Source organism: Gossypium raimondii, chromosome 10, assembly GCF_025698545.1.
Source record: "Gossypium raimondii isolate GPD5lz chromosome 10, ASM2569854v1, whole genome shotgun sequence".
In the NCBI taxonomy this organism is placed as follows: domain Eukaryota; kingdom Viridiplantae; phylum Streptophyta; class Magnoliopsida; order Malvales; family Malvaceae; genus Gossypium; species Gossypium raimondii.
Window position 1 is genome coordinate 8,619,471 of NC_068574.1, and position 14,241 is coordinate 8,633,711.

Consider the following 14,241-nt stretch of genomic DNA (forward strand, 5'->3'; position numbering starts at 1 on the left):
CATTATCAAATTACAATTAACTTAAACTAATAAATGTTATAATATAATTCAAACATAACACAAATAACATATTAAGTACAATATGAACTTACCTGGAAAAAACCAAAACAAATGAAACATCGATGACTAATTCGCAATTTTGTCTTTTTCTCGATTATCCTCCGGTTGATTCAAATCCCGATATATATGATAATTTCAATTTATCAATTCCAATTACCTTACAACATCCTATTCTATGCATATGTTAGTTCAATTTCATTTTTCAAATGTTTCCTAAAATTTACATTTTATTCAATTTAATCCCTAAAGCTGAAATTGCAATATCTTTTAAATTTGAGCCTTGATTTTAAATTTATCTCAATTTCATCATTCTACAACCCTCTGTTATCTATAATTATAGAAATTTAGCATTAATTTCAAATTTCATGCACTTTACTCCTTATGTTAAAAACTAACAATGAAACTTTACAAAATACAAATCATATGTTTTTCATATCTAAGTTTAAAGTCTAACACATTAACGCCAATGTCATCAAGTATTCAACAATAGAAACTTTTAAAAACTTTATCAATTTTACAAATTGATATATGAGCTAACTAAATCAAGCTTCTAATACCTCAAAAATATAAAAATTACAAAAAAAAAAACTTAAACTTCACCTATTAATAAAGAGCCGAATGTCTTCGAGCTTAAATGGTTTCCTTTAGGTTTTCTTTGGTGTGTATACGGTGAAGAGAAGGAGAATAAAGATGATAACCACTTTGTTTTCTTTTATACTTTAATTAAACTAAATAAATTATAATTAATTAATTAAAAAACTTAATTAAACAACATTAACAATGCTTAATCAAAGTTGATGCATTCCAATCATTACCGACCACCATTTGGCCATAATCTAATGGTAAATTTGTTCAATTGGTCCTTCAATTGAATAAAAATTATAGCGATTAATTTCTACCACTTTTATAATTTAGTCATTATACTTTAATTAACTATTCAATTCAATGAAATTACTAAACCATAACTCAACATATTAATAAATTAGACTCGTAAATATTAAATAATAATATTTATGAATTCGGACATCGAAAATGAATTTCAAAATTACCATTTTCGACACTACTGAAAAACAAACTGTTTCAAAAAAGGTGAAAAGAAAAGTTTAGCCAATGTGTTTACTAAAAAGAAAAAAAAAATTGTTTAAGGGTATGGACAAAGTCCTAGGGAGCAATTTGACCATTGGTTTGGACGATTGTTTCCGACTTTCTTAAATTTAATTTCTAAGATATTTGACTTTGGTTAATGCATCTGACTTTGGATTGTGGTTAAGAAAAACTACATCATATGAGAACTTTAATTTACTTTTGGGATAATGTCATATTTGGCATCTATATTTTTATAAATGTTCAATGTGGTATCTATATTTTAAAATGTCGATGTAATACCTAAACTATTAATCTGTGTATTATTTGATTTATACTTTGAAAATGTTTAATGTGGTACATGAACTATCAATTTGTGTATTATTATGGTACATGAAGTTAACACCCATAGTAAATACTAAATTAACCAATAAAAATTGACACGTGATTTTTTCTTCAAATATTCAATTCCACATGGATAATATAATATTACGTGAAAAGACAGATAGAACCAAAAAATGATAATCAAAATCAAGTTATTCAACTTCCTATTAAGCTCAATAAGTTAAGCAAGAGATACAAATTTTGAGAAATTTTGTTTTCGATAAATTCAAAAAATTTGGGTTCTTTTAATTGAAGAAATTTTGAGTTAAAATTTGATGTTTCTTAAAGTTAAATTTACTTTATTTAAGTTTAGTTTTTGCTTTTAATTTAATTCTATTTATTTTATTTATATTTTTATATGATGTTATATTATCCACATGAAATAAATGATTTTGAAAATAAATTCCGTGCGAATATTCAGATTTAGCATTTACTAAAGGTGTTAACTCTAGAGATTATAGTAATACACTGATTATCAATCATATGATAAAATTGAGTTAAAATGCATACGATCAATTCATGTATTGCACATGTAAAAGGTTAGTATATATTATATTACAAAGTCTAAAATGGTAAAAAATTAGTATATATATTATATTATAAGGTCTAAAACAAAAGTTGACGAGGATAATTTAATTTACTGACAGGTGATAGCTTATTTTTATGTTAAATTTTATTTTTTATATAAATACTAATTTTAGGAAAACTACCAACAGCCATACATTTTTAAGGGTGCCATTTATGTGTGCAAAATTCAAAAACACTTTTATGTTTGGATTGGTTCAATCAATCTATATTGATTTGTAAAATAAAAAAATATGGGATTTTATTTTAATAAAATTGAGAGAATCGCAACCGATTCTTTTTATCTGTTGTGATCAATTACTTATAAAGCAACTGCTTTAAAATGAATCTTTTAAAATCTTTATTAAAGAAAAACATAAATTTTAACATTGCAACGCTTAAAATTGATACATCTTTAAATATGTATTATTTCAAATTTTAAAATACGAATTTAATTTTGACATTTAAATAATTAAATGTGATCCCATGAAAAAAAGTATTTATTTATTTACATATTTTTAGAGTAAAACACATTTTATTCCAAAACAAAATATCTCTTTTAACTTTGATTAAGACAAAATATCGAATTTTATTTAAAAGATAAAGTTTTTGATTTGATTTGGAAAAGGAATCTCGATTTTAATAAAGATCGATGACTACTAATCCAATATAATAATAGATTCACTATATATGTTAAATATGAATGTTGACATTTTATTTTTAGGTAAACTATTAAAATAGTCACTTTTGTTTGTCTCATGTTACATTTTAGTTACTTATATTTGAAATATTACGTTTTAGTCATTTATATTATCATTTTGTCACATTTTGGTTAACTGTTGTTAAAGGTGTAACGACAATCTGACGTGGCCCGTTATTTCATCATATCAGACTAAAATTTTAGGCCAAATTTCACAACTAGTTCATGTACTTTTATTTTTTTGAACAACTTAATATTTTTCTTTTTATTTCTTTATTTTTCTTCCATTCTTCTCCCCCTTTATTTTTTCTTTCTTAACATATTCTTCACTGTAAAAACATAATCTTTGCCCACCGAATAAACCAAGTCCTTGTTTTTTTCACATGATTCCTAAATTGAATTTCACTCAAAATCGAATACCAATAATTCTTAATCAAATCTCGATTTGAATATAACCTAATCTTGAAACTAAAACTAGATGTATTTCATCAATATAAAAAGGGTAAACTACCAAAATAGTCACTTTTGTTAGCCTCAGATTACATTTTAGTCACTTTTGTTTGAAATGTTACATTTTAGTCACTTACATTATCGTGTTGTAACATTTTAGTCACTGAGTCGTTAATTGCCGACAATGGTGTAACGATAAGCTGAGTGGCACGTTAAATCATCATTTCAAACGAAAATTTTAAGTTAAATTCTACAATTGGTCCCTATATTTTTTCATTTTCAACAATTTAAAAATTTTCTTTTATGTTCTTCTAACTTTTTTTTCCATTCTCTTATGCTTCTCCCTCTATTTTCCTCCCTTCTTCATTTCTTTTAACATAGTTTTTCTATGTTTTCCATTTGTAACTAGTCTACAAGCTCGCCTCACTCGGAAAAATTAAATTGTTCAAAAAAATAAAACATAGAAAAACTACGTTGAAAGAAATGGAGAATGAAGGAAAACAAAGGGAGAAGCATAAGAGAATGGAAAATAAAGAAAGTTAAAAAAAACATAAAAGAAAAAAATTAAATTGCTCCAAACGAAAAAATATGGGACCGATTGTATAAATTAACCTAGAATTTTTGTTTGAAATGGTGAATAAACGTACACATCGCTTTCATCGTTACAATGTTAATGTAAACTAACGGCTCAATGACTAAAATGTTACAACGTGATAACATAAGTGACTAAAACGTAACATTTCAAACATAAGTGACTAAAATGTAACATGAGCCAAATAAAAGTGACTATTTTGGTAGTTTACCCATATAAAAAACCATATCCTTAATCAAATCTAAATATAAACTGAATTTTTTATATTCGTTACAATTTTTTCCCTTTCCAAATTTTGACAGAATCGTGTAGATTATTCCTTTCCTTTCCTTTTATTTTCTGGCAAATAAAATTAAGCAAAAAATTAATTTAAACCTTATTAGATATTCCCAAGCAAGCTTGATTGGAAGCCGAGCATAGATGAACCGGATAGAGAAAGGAATCATGGAACCAAACTGATTTGGGTAAAGTTGAGGGTAAGTTTCATATGGTGGTCATTTTAGTCATTGAGAGTGTCGAGCTCATTTGAAGAATCCATGAAACAACGTAATTTCGAGATGGCAAGAATGTTGTAGGTAAGGTAAATAAGGTGGTCATCGGGGTTGGTTAGGAGGTTGAGGGAATGAACTCGAGAAAATTTTTTTTATTTATCTTGTCTTATGGGCATAAAAAAAATCTTAATTTAAAAAAAAATTAAACTCTTATTTTTTATTCAATTTTGTATTTAAATTTTTATAATGTATTAAAAATTCTTAAATTAAAACAAAATTAAACTCTTATTTTCTATTAATTTTATATTTAAATTTTTATAATGTATTAAAAAATTCTTGAATTAAAAAAAACAATTAAACTCTTACTTTTTCTTTTTACATTTAATTGAGTACTTGAACTGTTAAAATGTATTAAAAACCATTTGACCGTTAACTTTAACAGTTGACCGTCAAAGTTAATTGTCTCTAATTTACATCGTGATTATGACTCGAGTACCTTTAATTGAAAAAACTTGAGACAGTTAACTTTAACAGTCAAGTGTTAAAGTTAACTATTAAAGAGTCTTTTTCTTTTCTGTACATTTTAACAATTTAACTACCTAATTAAAAAAACAAAACAAAACAGAACTTAATTTCTTTTTAAAGCTTGAAAGCTTTTTACACAAAATTTTTTTCTTTACTTTATTTCCTTTTTTACCCTATTTTCTTTTTTTCTTCCCACTTAACGCCGCCGCAACCGGTCGACCGTCATCACCATGGAGCTCTTCTTTTTTCACTCTTCAATTCTATCTAGTCAGATCACCAAGAACCGGACCCAAACTTCATGAAACAAAGGCGAAAGCTTTGAACCTTTTCTTTCTCCGATCTCCAACCTACACCGTCGGATCGTCTTCGGTCGTTGGTATGTTGTTCCCCTTGTCCGAATACGCCTCGTCACCGTTCGGATCGTCGAACGGAGTCCCAGAGTTCCGTTTCTGAACTCAATCGGAGAAGTTAAGCCAATTCCTCTCCTTCTTTGTTTTTCTCACTGATTTCTCTTTTTGGGTTTCTTGCAGGTTTCAAGACAGAGGCTTGGCTTGGATGGCCATAGTCCATGGTTGTGCAAGAATGATTTTTTCAATCTCCGCAAAACGCCTCAGCCCCTTTTCACTGATTTCACCAATTCATCGACTCTTTTCCTCTAATTCTCACTCTATATTCCCAAACGCCACTCCTCATTTCCACTCTCAGTCCCCAAATCCCCTCCCGGACCAATCCCATGTCGACCACCGAACCGTCCACGAAACCCTCTCTTGCTACTCCGAAGACTGGAAACGCGCCTTTGAGTTCTTCAATTGGGTCGAAACAGCTTGCCACTTCACCCACACCACAGACACCTTCAACAAGATGTTGGACATTTTGGGTAAGTATTTTGAGTTTGATCTTTCATGGGATTTGGTTCGTAGAATGAAGAACAACCCTTATTCGATGCCCAATCATGCCACGTTTCGCATCATGTTTAAGCGTTATATAACTGCCCATCTTGTTAACGAAGCTATTGCTACTTTTGATAGATTAGGGGAATTCAATTTGAAGGATGATATTTCATTCTGTAACCTTGTTGATGCACTTTGTGAGTATAAGCATGTAATTGAGGCACATGAATTGTGCTTTTTCGGTAGAAGTAAGGACTTGGGTTTTAATGTGAATGATACTAAGATTCATAATATGATTCTTCGTGGGTGGTTTAAAATGGGGTGGTGGAGTAAATGTAGGGAATTTTGGGAAGAAATGGATAAAAAGGGTATTAAGAAAGATTTGCATTCTTATTCTATTTACATGGATATAATGTGCAAGTGTGGGAAGCCGTGGAAGGCAGTGAAGTTGTATAAGGAGATGAAGAAGAAAGGGATGAAGTTGGATGTTGTGGCGTATAATACTGTAATTCGTGCTATTGGTGTTTCAGACGGTGCGGAATTTGGTGTCGGGGTATTCAGGGAGATGAGGGATTTGGGTTGTGAGCCGAATGTTGTCACTTATAATACGGTTATAAAGCTTTTGCTTGAGAATGGGAGGGTGAGGCAAGCTTATTCCGTGCTTGACCAAATGCTGAAGAACGATTGTGCACCTGATGTGATTACATACCATTGCTTTTTTGGGTCTCTTGAGAAGCCTAAAGAGATACTTAAGTTGTTTGATTTGATGATTAGGAATGGGGTTCAGCCAAGGATGGACACATATGTGATGCTTATGAGGAAGTTTGGGAGATGGGGATTTCTTCGACCGGTTTTTATGGTTTGGAAGAAGATGGAAGAACTAGGAAGTAGCCCGAATGAGTTTGCATACAATGCTCTGATTGATGCGTTGATTGAAAAGGGCATGTTAGATATGGCTCGGAAGTATGATGAGGAAATGTTAGCCAAAGGGATTTCATCTAAGCCAAGGGAAGAATTGGGAACAAAGCTGTTGCAAGGAGAACCTCACACTTAATAACTGCAAAATGCTTATACATTATTTTGAAAACGAAGTTGCCACTGAAATTCTGCTCTCAAATGAAAAGAAAGAGGGTGTGCGAGCCTGAATTATGCTCAGTAGGGCAGTGCCTTTTATATATGTTGAAAAGAATAGAAAGTCCTTGCTGGATAGTGTAGGCCAAAGTATAACACTTTATGGGCAGTAATGTGGGATACTAGTATTGATTTAGTTAAGCGTGAATGAGGGCATGTGAACATGTTTTGATAAGATTAAGGATTGCTGAGTGCCAAAGGTGAAGTACATCCGATGATGGTGCCTGCCTGATTTTGCCTAAGGTCTAAGAAGAGCTGGGATGGAGCTTAATCTGCAGTAAGGTGGCGTTTGGTATGAGGATGGTTCAGAAAAGAGACTTTTCTTACATTAGAAACTATCATGTTTCAGCAGCGGCCCCAAATCCCCGTTGATATTGAGGAAGCACTTTTTTTCTTTTTTCATTTTTAATCATTTTAATTATAGATTATTTTTGTAGTCTTAATCTTTAATCACAAATGTCAATAATCTTGTATTATATTTTGTAGTCTAAATTTTGATATCAATTAAGAATTTATTTTGACGGGGATCCTTTGTTGTAACGAATTTAATGTCACAAATATTGTATTAAACATGATAATTCAAAATTAATAGAGGTCAAACTAAACTTAATCATTAGTTATTTTTATGACATTATAACCAAGTCAGCGGTCTAATTTGAAACATTAGGAATGGAAATGTCAAGGTTGAAAAGGTCTTGGGATGAAATTAAATCCATAATATTTATCTAAGTTTTTAAAATGTTAAACAACTTATATAAAATTTGATGAATTCATTCTGTTTATATTGTGTTGGTATTATTTTTTGTATTGCATATTTATTATATTCAATTCAAAAGAAATGTCACAAGACCTTGGAGAAGAAGGAAAGGAAATGTCAAAGTCCAAATATTATAGTCTCCTCTGAAATGGTCAGCAAAGCTCCATATAAATTTTGGTGAGCCATCTCAAATGAAAGCCAGGATTTGTGGGTTTTACCTATAGCCTCACAAACATTCTCTGAAAACATTTTCATCAACACAAATATTTTCAACAAGACCCACCATCAAAACTTCACAAAAATGTTGTCTCAGAGGAAAGAGATGAAAACCAAGGGCCTTTTATCAACAGCAGCCTCCATAGCAGCCACAGCAATGGTGATTCGTACCATTGCCAACGATTTCTTCCCAGCAGAAATCACCAACTACTTTTCCATGCGCTTACGGGGCCTATCTCACCGTTTCTCTTCTCAGTTAACAATTGTGATAGATGAATTCAGAGGGCATGTTGTAAACCAAGTGTTTGAAGCTGCTGATGCATACTTGGGAACCAAAACTGCAACCCCTTCCATCCAAAGAGTTAAGGTGGGCAAAACTGACAAGGACAACAACTTATCTTTATCTATGGATCGAGGTGGAACATTGGTCGATGTTTATGAAAATGTTGAGATGAAATGGAAACTGGTTTGTTCCCAAGTTCCTTCCCACAACCATGGGGATGTTAATTCATCTCAAAGGTCTGAAGTTAGACACTATGAGCTAAGTTTTCATAAGAGGAACAAAGATTTAGTGATTGATTCATACTTGCCTTACATTTTAGAAAGGGCAAAGTTGATGAGAGAAGAGAATAAGAGTATAAAACTCCACACAGTTGTTTATGGAAGATGGGATGACGACGTAGTCATATTTAAACACCCAATGACGTTCAACAGTTTGGCTATGGATTGGGAGCTGAAAAGGGCTGTAATGGAGGATCTTGAAATGTTTACAAATGGGGAAGAATACTATAAAAGAGTTGGTAAAGCTTGGAAACGTGGATATCTGTTGTATGGTCCTCCAGGGACAGGCAAATCAAGTTTGATAGCAGCAATGGCTAATCACTTGAAATATGATATCTATGACTTGGATCTTACTGACGTCCGTAATAACTCGGATCTTCGGTTTTTGTTGCTCTCCATTTCTAGCCGGTCCATACTAGTCGTCGAGGATATTGACTGCTCTATCGAGCTAGAAAACCGAGAATCGGAGGAGGCCGAAGCTCATAGCAATCAAGGTGATAATCAAATAACATTGTCTGGACTTTTGAATGTCATTGATGGGCTTTGGTCATGCTGTGGTGAAGAACGAATCATAATCTTCACGACGAATCATAAAAAACGGTTAGACCCGGCACTGGTGAGACCTGGTCGGATGGACATGCATGTTCACATGTCATACTGCAATGCATCCGTATTCAAGCAGCTTGCCTTCAACTATTTTGGGATTAGGGATCATGGTGTTTTCGAGCAGATTGAGAAGCTGTTGGAGGAAGTGAATGTGAGCCCTGCAGAAGTTGCAGGGGAGTTGTTGAAGAAGAACAGCAACTCCAATGCAGAGGCTGCCTTTCAAGGCTTACTCAAATTCCTACATGAAAAAAGTAATTATTCAGTCAATGCTGTTACAAATTAATATTATAAAAAAAATAAGCTTATAAAGCTTGAGTATAGTAGTAATGATAATAATTTTAAAGGTTTTTTTACAGAAGAAAAAGGCGAGGAAGAGACTGTCAACATACCATCATCTGTCCAATTCTCAACAATTTCCATCAACCAGTCAAGCCGTGGGCTTGGGAGAGGGAGAGGGAGAAGAGGACGTGGTCGCTTTCGGCATTCAGGCCGCTAGACTAATTTTTGGAAAGAAATAATCACTAATTCTTTTTTATCAAATATTTTTTTAACCTTCAAAGTTGTAACCCGTCATTACTTCCATATTTATTTATTTTTTATGAGTTTGATATTTATAGTTACTGGGCACAGAATATCATATAATCCTTTTTCGGGCACATTAATAAGAAAAATAAAAAGTGAAAATTCAAAAGAAAAATGTAAAAAGAATCTTAATTTTAGAATATATAATATTATTGAAAATACATAAAATTAAAATAATGACATTTTAAGAATAGAAAAACACCCACAAAATTCTCAAGTTTTTAAATATATTAGAAGATTTTCAAATATCATGAAATTTTTCCTAAATTTTATAGTAAGGTAAATTTGTAAAATAGATAAATTCAAAAGAAGTGGAAATTCTATGAAAATAAAATAAAATTCTTAATTAAAAAAGAAAAATTCCATGCGAGGTCTACAATATGTATCTAGCTTCTTCTTTTTACCCCAATAATATAAATTTTTAAAAAATTCAATCTACCACATATTATTATTTACTAGTTTTCTTCTTTACTTGTGTTGCACGTGGTATTCATTTTTTAAAGATAAAAGATAAAATAAATAACATATTTAATGTAAATAATATTTTATGAATTAATAAACATAGTTGAAATCATAATTTAAGTAATAATACAAAATTATTCAAAGTAATTTTGTATGACATACGATATATATTATATGATGAAAGTGTTTATCAAAGTAGCATAAATAGATTTTGGGCCAAACTATTGAAATAGTCACTTTTATTTTCCTTAGGTTACATTTTAGTTACTTATGTTTGAAATGTTATATTTTAGTCATTTATGTTATCATATTGTAACATTTTAGTCACTGAGCCGTTAAATGTTGTTAACGGTGTAACGATAAGCTGACTTGGCATGTTAAATCATCATTTCAAACAAAAATTTTAGGTTAAATTATACAATTGATCCCCATATTTTTTGTTTTGAGTAATTTGACTTTTTTTCTTTTATGTTCTTTTAACTTTCCTTTTTTTCTTCTTCTTTATTTTCCATTCTCTTCTATTTCTCCCTTTGTTTTCCTTTCTTCTCTATTTCTTTAAACGTAGTTTTTTTTTTATATTATTCATTTGTTAAAACTTTTTTATGTTTATGAAAAAAGAAAAAGCAAAAGCTTAAACCAAAATAAAACTTGCTTCAATATTCTCACCCCACAATTACAAACTCTCATCATCTATCACCGTTTTAACGAACCAATTTGGATTTCTCATTGACCTAGTCCACAAGCTCGCCTTACTCGAAGACCTCGCCTGTTGTGACTTATGCCAGTCCACCCTCAAAAAAGTTTCCCGAGCCCATTCCCTCAACCTCCCAACCAACCCCCACGACCACCTTATTTATCTTACCTACAACATTCTCTCCCTTTTGAAATTATGTTGTTTCACGGATTCTTTAAACGAGCTATACACTCTCAATGACTAAAATGGCCACCATACAAAACTTATCCTCAATTTTACCCAAACCACTTTGGTTCTATGTTCCCTTTACCCAAACCACTTTGGTTCCATGTTCCCTTTCTCTCTTCAGTTCATCCATGCTCGATTTCCTATAAGCTTGTTTGGGAATATCCAGGAAGGTTTAGATCAATTTTACCGTTTGCTTAATTTTATTCGTCAGAAAATTAAAAAAACGAAAAGGAATAATCTACACGATTCTATAAAAATTTAAAAACGAAAAAAATTGTTTTGAATATAAAGAATTCAATTTATGTTTAATTTGATTACGAATATGGTTTTTTATATTGATTAGTTAGATCCAATTTTAGTTTCATATATATAAATAAGTAAAATATTATTATTTTAAATTGACTCTAATTTGCCGATTGAGTCTTAGCTCGATTGGAATAGACATTGTTGTTAATGCAGGAGGATGTGGGTTCGAGTGTGCTGAAGTATATTACCCTTCTATTTATGGGTTGGAGAAGGTTTATGAGTAATTCTAGGCATTTTTGTCAAAAAGAGCAGATATAATCTGAACCTATAATGAGATTGTTTTAAAAAAATTGACTCTAGTTAAAAGATATTTTATTATATTAAAGCTAAAAAATCCTGAATAAAAAAGTTGATATCAAATACTGAAATATACTTTATATTCATTTTGAATTGCACTTTCTTTGTAATTTAAATTATTAAAATTTATAGATAAGAAATACCTTATAATAAAATATTTTAATTATTTTATATTACATGAAACAAAAATTTATTATTAAAGAAATAAAAAATAATTTTAGTGCATAAATTAATACAAAATACTATTAAAAATAATATATAAATTTGAAACTAAAATTGGAAACTATAATAAAAATTGAAATAAAAAATTAGCTAGCCATAAATTACCTTATCGTTAATTAAAATTATAATCTATCTCTCTAATGTAATTGTTATTCGAATATAATTCAATATTATTTTTGAAAAACTATTACTTTAATGCTCTATTCTTAAAGAAATTCTTCTAATTATAATATGATAAAGTTAAAAGAAATCTAAATCAAATAAAGGGCTAAAAGAATCGAAAACAATCGAAAAAAACAAAGAGATTTTTGTTACAAAAAAACAATATATTTTACCTTTAGGATGTTGGGAAGAACCGAGTATGTTAGAGAATCCTTATTTCTCTCTTTGTGTAATTGAAATGGGCAATAATAGGTGAAAATTAAAGAGAACAAGAACACACAAAAATTTTGTTGATGCGGAAAACCCAAATGGGAAAAACCGCAGGACTTTAGTCCAGTGCAAACTTGTCTTCTACTATTATATGAGTAGGATTACAATTAATATCTCATTCAATTAGGATGGTTTACAATTCTCACACAATGGTGGCTCTCTCTCTATTTTTCTCTCTTGGTGAACTTACTTGTGATTGAGTTTTTATGCTTCTCCCTCTCTACCAAAAACCTTCCCAAAATCTCATATTTATAATAGAGCAATGGGGTTCCCAAAAGACATCATTCATAGACAAATCCACCATAAACGAATGAACTTGGGAAATGTAAATTGAGTTACTAACATACATGATTGTAGTTGATTCATCCCCCAAACATGTGATACACCTTTCTTGGAATAAGGTTCATCTCCTTAATTCCCAATTAAGTTCATCTCCTTAATTCCCAATTAAGGAAGGATGCACCCAACAAATCTCCCCCTTCTTGACTTAATTGTGGGGGAGCAAGCAAATTGGATCCTTGAAAACATTCTTCAAACTTTTTGGTCGGAATCACATTTGTCATCATATCAGACTAGTAATCATCAGTGTGAACTTTATTTAGTTCAAGAAAATTTTCTTCTAATACATCTCGTATCTAATGATAACGTACATCAATGTGTTTTTTCCGAGAGTGATAGGCTAAATTTTTAGCTAAACGAATAACACTTTGATTATCATATTTAAGGACATACTTTTCCTACTTGTGGCCCAATTCTAGCCGAAAATTTTTCATCCATAACATCTCTTTGTACGCTTCAGTTGCTGCAATATACCCTACTTCAATGATTGATAATGCCACACATTTTTGGAGCTTTGACTGTTAAGAGACAACTTCCCCTGAAAAAATAGCCACATACCCTGATATTGATTTTCTTGAGTCAACTTCTTCAGCCATATCCACATCTGTGTACCCACTCAGTTCTAGCTTCCCTTTTTCAAAGCACAAACATCTCTTTGATGTGGCACATAGCTACCGAAAAATCTATTTCATAGCTTCCCGCTGGACTTTACCTGGATTCGATAGGAATTGACTCACCATTCTAATAGCATGGGCAATGTCGAGTCTGGTACAAATCATGGCATACATAAGACTCCCAAATGCAGATGAATATAAGACTTTTTCCATTTCTTTTTTCTCTTTCTCACTTGTGAGAATTTGACTTTTGCTTAACTTGAAATGTCCAGCAAGTGGAACATTAACTGGTTTAGACTTGTGCAAGTTGAATTTTTGAAGAACTTTCCCAATATATTGTTCTTGAGATAGATAACTTCTTGTAACAATTTCTAATGATATTAATTCTATGGATTTATTTTTTTGGGGCCCAAATCCTTTATGGCAAAGGAATTGCTTAAGGCTTTTTTAAGAGTTGTAGTTTTCTTCTTATCTTGCCCAACAATTAACATATCATCAACATAAAGCAATAATATGATAAAATCTCCACCATCATACCTTTTTACAAAGACACAATACTCAATGTGGGTCTTCTTAAATTACTACCGAGTCATAAAAGAGTCAAACTTCTTGTACCATTGTCATGGTGCCTTTTTAAGATTATAAAGGCTCTTTTTGAGTCGGTACACTAAGTTTTCTTTTCCTGGCATTATAAACCCCTCAGGTTGCTCCATATAAATCTTCTCTTAGAGAAATTTCGTTTTCACATCAAGTTGTTCAACGTCTAAGTCTAAACTGTCAGCCAAACCAAGTATAACTCGAACAGATGACATCTTGACCACATGAAAAAAAATTATTCGAAATTAATTCCTTTTTTTTATGATTACAGCCTTTGACAATAATTCTAGCCTTATGTCTGAGCTTTTTGTTGTTCTCTTCAGTTTTGAGTTTGTATACCCATTTGTTTTTCAAAACACATTTTCCTATGGGTAACTCCACAAAATTATAAGTCTGGTTATCATGCAAAGATTGCATTTCTTCTTGTATGAATTTTAACCATTCTTTTTTTGTGATAA

At 31.0% G+C, this 14,241-nt stretch overlaps 2 protein-coding genes across 4 annotated transcripts; both read left to right on the top strand.

The window, feature by feature from the left end:
- Positions 1 to 4,956: 4,956 nt before the first annotated feature.
- LOC105777690 (pentatricopeptide repeat-containing protein At1g80550, mitochondrial) lies at positions 4,957 to 7,397 on the top strand. 2 transcript variants are annotated; one of them, XM_052622719.1, is made up of 2 exons: positions 4,957 to 5,289; positions 5,380 to 7,397. In XM_052622719.1, the coding sequence occupies exons 1-2, from the start codon at positions 5,228 to 5,230 to the stop codon at positions 6,791 to 6,793; spliced, it is 1,476 nt and encodes a 491-aa protein (XP_052478679.1). In that variant the 5' UTR covers positions 4,957 to 5,227; the 3' UTR covers positions 6,794 to 7,397. The 2 variants fall into 2 exon arrangements, with proteins under 2 accessions (XP_052478679.1, XP_012456515.1); XM_012601061.2 differs by having other exon boundaries at positions 4,959 to 5,225.
- A 390-nt stretch (positions 7,398 to 7,787) lies between these two features.
- Positions 7,788 to 9,624, top strand: LOC105775936 (AAA-ATPase At3g50940). Of its 2 annotated transcripts, none has more exons than XM_052622758.1 (2): positions 7,788 to 9,261; positions 9,355 to 9,624. In XM_052622758.1, the coding sequence occupies exons 1-2, from the start codon at positions 7,929 to 7,931 to the stop codon at positions 9,504 to 9,506; spliced, it is 1,485 nt and encodes a 494-aa protein (XP_052478718.1). In that variant the 5' UTR covers positions 7,788 to 7,928; the 3' UTR covers positions 9,507 to 9,624. The 2 variants fall into 2 exon arrangements, with proteins under 2 accessions (XP_052478718.1, XP_012453877.1); XM_012598423.2 differs by having other exon boundaries at positions 7,790 to 9,261; positions 9,367 to 9,624.
- Positions 9,625 to 14,241: the final 4,617 nt, after the last annotated feature.

Coding starts and splice junctions, on each gene's coding strand:
- LOC105777690 (XM_052622719.1), top strand. CDS start 5,228: ATGTTGTTCCCCTTGTCCGAATACGCCTCGTCACCGTTCGGATCGTCG. Junction 5,290..5,379: donor TCGTCGAACGGAGTCCCAGA/GTTCCGTTTCTG, acceptor GGTTTCTTGCAG/GTTTCAAGACAGAGGCTTGG.
- LOC105775936 (XM_052622758.1), top strand. CDS start 7,929: ATGTTGTCTCAGAGGAAAGAGATGAAAACCAAGGGCCTTTTATCAACA. Junction 9,262..9,354: donor CAAATTCCTACATGAAAAAA/GTAATTATTCAG, acceptor ATAATTTTAAAG/GTTTTTTTACAGAAGAAAAA.